The 4,646-nt window shown below is 46.9% G+C and overlaps 1 protein-coding gene across 1 annotated transcript; it reads left to right on the top strand.

Moving 5' to 3' along the window:
• Positions 1-781: 781 nt before the first annotated feature.
• Positions 782-4,298, top strand: LOC119323841 (F-box/FBD/LRR-repeat protein At5g22660-like). The gene is made up of 5 exons (XM_037597547.1): positions 782-1,126; positions 1,266-2,172; positions 2,482-2,634; positions 2,703-2,889; positions 3,619-4,298. The coding sequence occupies exons 2-5, from the start codon at positions 1,294-1,296 to the stop codon at positions 3,660-3,662; spliced, it is 1,263 nt and encodes a 420-aa protein (XP_037453444.1). The 5' UTR covers positions 782-1,126; positions 1,266-1,293; the 3' UTR covers positions 3,663-4,298.
• The last annotated feature ends 348 nt before the right edge of the window (positions 4,299-4,646 follow it).

The following is a 4,646-nucleotide window of genomic DNA, read 5'->3' as shown; positions in this document are numbered from 1 at the left end:
TGTTTACAGAGGTGCTGCTTTAATGGTGGAGACGGCGCCGCTTCGAAATAATTTGCTTCTGCTCTTCCTCCATCTCGGTAGCGCTCTAATGGTCGGTGCTGGGGAGCAGGTGGCTCGGTCTTCTTGCCGATCTTCAGATCCGGTAAGATTTGTGTTTGATTGTCGGTGCTCAACACTTTCTCAGGTGGTGTTGGTGTCGATTGTTATGGTTGTGTTCGGTGTCTTGCAATGGGGTGCGTGGATGACAGAATGCAGTGACGTTTCACTTCTTCGATCTCATCGAATGAAGTAGATGGCGCTGGGATCTAGCGGACACAGGGAAGAACTTCGGCCGACATGCCACAAAGTCTCGGCCTCGTCGCTTACGACGGTTCGGTTCATCGGCTCAAAAAGTATCCTTATATGCAAAGGTGCTCCTCTAGATCTTGGTATGAAGGCAGTTCCCCTTTTTCTTCGACGTTGCCTCGGCGACGGTGGAGGACAATGGTGGGCGATGTTTTGGCGGGGCACAAGATTCTGCCGAAGTGAAATTCTAGTTTTACTTGTGAAGTCTTTGATGCAATATTTGCATGACAACTATATGTGCGTCTCCTGTAATGAGCATGTATGTACTCTTTGTAATACGGAGTACATTTGTAATATACTCCCTCCGTCTCATAATAAGACGCTTTTTGACACTAGTGTAGTGTCAAAAAACATCTTACATTATGGGACGGAGGGAGAATGTGGTTATTTTAAAAAAAAGGAATTCGGTCCTCTTCCTCCTCTGTTCGTCTCTCCACTCACTGGAGCCACGAGCCAACGACCCTCTCTGCGCCGGCGATTTGCCGCGTGCAGACGGCGGCTCAAGGCGCGCCGTCGAACCCCCCGTGCCCGCGACCGCGGCCCAGCTGCCACCCCTTCTTCCGCTGCTCAGGCGCTCCACTAGCCCCCCTCCGGCGCGAAGTAACAGAGGTCTTCCCGTCGGACGCTCGCTCGCTAATTGCTTGCACCCGTCCAACGCGTTGGGAGAGAGAAATTGACGCGGGGTTCGACTGGGCGGGCACGCGGAGGGTGGAGGACTTCAGATCTGCCATTTCCCCGGCGGTTGCCAGCGACCGGCGCTTCCCGCTGTCCGCGAGTTGAGGTGAGATGCTGCCTCCATTTTTTTGCAGCTTGCTGCCTACAGAAAGAGAAAAGATTCACTGATTTGGCGATGCTAGATTTGACTAGGGTTTCGACCTTCGCTTGTTGATTGTTCTGCTCATTTCTGTGCTCTCCTACAGAAGAGTTGCCCACCACCTGCTCGACGGAATGCATACCATTGCTGCTGCAGGCGGCGAGGATCCCTTCCGCGTCCTGCCCGACGAGCTCCTCCGGCATGTCCTGTCCTTTCTGCCAGCGGACGATGCCCTGCAGACCTGCGTGCTCGACACCCGGTGGCATGACCTTTGGAGACGCACGACCAGCCTGATCCTCTTCTTTGACAAGAGGTCGAGTGCCTGCAGCTGCGAGCGTTTCGAGCAGCTGGCGAAGCTGGTCACCAGCCTCTGCGGGCACTCACCTCTCATCAAGTGTGAGATCAATGTCTATCCTGGCGATCCGCTGGAAGCGTTCGCAAACACCACCAAGCTGTTGATTGATTATGTTCTGGCATGCCAGACCGAGGAGCTCACACTCAGCCCCGTTGACGTCGAGGACATTGATGGCCTCGACCCACCAATATTCGATGTGCCTCTCATCTCCCAGCACCTGAAGGCCATAGACCTTCACTGGGTTAGCCTAGAATTCCCTGGTTTGGACTTCAACGCCTGCCCGGTATTAGAGGATCTCAAGCTGCGGCATTGCAACATTTATGTGCGGGAGATATCATCCAAGTCACTGAAGCGTCTCTGCATCACTGATTTCTGCGTGGTCCCTCTGGATTTCCGCATTCGGATTTGTGCACCGGATCTTGTCTCGCTGCAAGTTGATGATTTTGATGGCGTGACCCCTTTCCTTGAGGACATGCCATCTCTAGTAACAGCCTATGTTGGGCTTGACCGTGCATGTCACGATTGGTGTGAAGATATGCACCTGAAGGGTTGTGGTTTGTATGATTGTGGTTGTCATACTTATCCCATAGAGGGAGGTGTGCTTCTCAATGGTCTCTCCAATGCTGTCAATTTGGAGTTGATAGCTGTACGTCAAGTGGTATGCTTGCACTTGCTGCCTTTCTTACCCTTAGTGTCATTTGTTACCTGCAGTTTCCCTTGTAATATCAATTCTTAGATCTGCATATAAGCAACTTGCTTTCTTTTCATCACCACAGCTCGACACTTCCATGATTTTGTCTATACCAATGGCTCTCAAGTCAATGAATTAGTAACATAGCGTCTTAATCGGATAAAGTGTAATACTTTTGGTGCTTGAGGTCTAGTTTTGTCTCTACTTAGTTACTTTTGGAACTAAAAGTATCAACCCGATGTTGACTTCTTTTTTGTTCATTTGCAATCTATCCAGTTTATTTATACATGGGATCTGGAATGGTGCCCAATATTTTGCAACTTAAAGAGACTGTTACTCAATGAATGGTTCACATCTATTGACCTAGTTTGCATTCTCCAACACTCTCCAATTCTTGAGATGCTCACTCTTCAGCTTGGTGGTATAAAGGTATGTTCTGTGTATAAGGTATCACCACATATGTGCTATTGTCTTACTGAATGTTTTGCATTATATAGAACCTCACTAGAGCAAGAGGGGCCCAAAAATCAATAGAACAACCATTCATGTGTGCGCACCTCAAGGTTGTCAATATCGAATGTGATGAGGTTGATGAGGACATTCGCAAAATTTTGAAGATCTTATGGACATGTGGCATACTCCGTGATCACATTAGCATAAAGGCTCCATCCTCACCCTCATACTGTAAGTCGCCTATTTTCGTTCTTCATGCCCCATATGTTTGTGCAATTTTCCTATTTGTTCTAACACGTCTACTGTAACTATACACTCCGTATTAGCTTTGTAAATCCATTCATATTTAGTATTCACTATCCTTTAATATTAATTGGATTGCATGCTGGTGGAGTTCAGAATGGCCTTTAAATTCCAACAAATTTAATTACTCTGTAAATGCTGGTTGGACTACATTAGTTAGAAAACATCGTCGTTCATCCTATAAATCAGTGCCATTCGTGCAAAATTATTTGTGTTGATCTTCTTCTCTTTGCACTGTATATTTACTGATGAAGCTAGGAGCTGTTTTATCTCGAAATGCAGTTTACCTTTGCTGTCTTTCTAGTTGATAGATTAAATTTTACTGAAAATCTCCAGTTGACAGGGGATGTAATCCTTTTTTTTTTTAGAATAACAGAGTACATAATCCTGGAATGTAGTGTTTCCTGTCCATCTAGCAAAGAGAAACTGCATTTGCCTTCTTGTTTTCGCTGTTGCTCCTAGCCTGCTGTCCGTTTGATCAGATTGATATGCAAACTACACGCATGCAGAAGTATTATGTGAACCTTGTGAGTCTTCAGGCCTATCTGAATGGTCATGTATTATGTCTCCCTTACAAGGCGAACTCTATTCTCATGTGTATATCAATTGAGGGCATCTTGGTACCAAACTTATTGTGCACTGTCATGTTTTGTGCAGTTTTCAGTTTCCAGAAGGACCCACTGCCACTGCTTCCTTTGTAGGTGCAGCACCGGACCATGCTGCTTCCACCACTCAAGGCAATTAAGATGTGGGCTCGGTCGTATTGTAGGCGTAAAGCCTTTTGTTAGTCTGCAAGGGCGGTCCTTTGCTGGCCGTTATCGCTGCATTTAGTTTTCTCGCTTTCTACCTTCCGGTCCATTTCCTGAAAAAAACCTTGGTGTGTTGAATGCTTAGTGCGAGCCAGCAGATCACCAGAACAGTTTCCAGTTGGTTGAAGTCCTGCTGCGTCATGGTTAGTCAGAAGGTTGCTCTGTTTCCGTTATCAGAGATGGAAATTGGGCCGGGACTTTGCCATGTCTAATGGAAATCGGGCTCATGTGCCCTGTTTGGCTGCGTAAGTTTGTCTTGCAGGAAGTCTCGCTTCATTAAATCTTAGGTGCAGAGTGTCGAGATGTTGCCATGTGGGGCTCTGTCTGGATGGGATGCGGCACCTGAACCCGGTTTTAAGGGGGCAACCCCTGATTTCTGTGCATGCATCTTCTTCTGTCGCCGTGTAGCATAAGCGAAGTCCGGATACTAACCTTTTGTGTAAATGGTCTGGTGAAGCTCCCTCTTGATATACTGGCATCGACAATGACAGGGCTGTCATTTCTTTGGTGCTTCATATGTTTACTCAATCTTCATGTCTGCTCTAATATGCCATTGTATTAATTTACACATCGGTTGGAGGGTATGACACCCTTTAGGCCCCGCCTGGATTGTCGGTTTGCACCCAAATACATCTGTAAACAATACAGATCTCCAGCCGTCGTTTTGATTCTGGGAGGAAATGACACCACGGCCCGTATTATACACCTGTAGATTTAATCCGGTTGTATAAATTTACACCTAATCCAAGCAGAGCCTTATGAATCAGTTTCCGGTTTCTGTTAATTATCCTTTAGTTTACTCAAACGGCCAAGGGGACCAAGTATACTAAGAATCCCCAACTGGCAGTGGATAGAAATAGAGTGCATCCATGCTTA

The sequence above is a fragment of the Triticum dicoccoides genome, chromosome 6B, assembly GCF_002162155.2.
Source record: "Triticum dicoccoides isolate Atlit2015 ecotype Zavitan chromosome 6B, WEW_v2.0, whole genome shotgun sequence".
Classification (NCBI taxonomy): domain Eukaryota; kingdom Viridiplantae; phylum Streptophyta; class Magnoliopsida; order Poales; family Poaceae; genus Triticum; species Triticum dicoccoides.
This window is presented reverse-complemented; position numbering and strand designations above follow the sequence as displayed.

Excerpts from the sequence above, each read along its gene's own strand:
- LOC119323841 (XM_037597547.1), top strand. The coding sequence starts at position 1,294 with ATGCATACCATTGCTGCTGCAGGCGGCGAGGATCCCTTCCGCGTCCTG. Across the intron at positions 2,173-2,481 it reads TGATAGCTGTACGTCAAGTG|TTTATTTATACATGGGATCT; the intron begins GTATGCTTGCAC and ends CAATCTATCCAG. Across the intron at positions 2,890-3,618 it reads TCCATCCTCACCCTCATACT|TTTTCAGTTTCCAGAAGGAC; the intron begins GTAAGTCGCCTA and ends TGTTTTGTGCAG.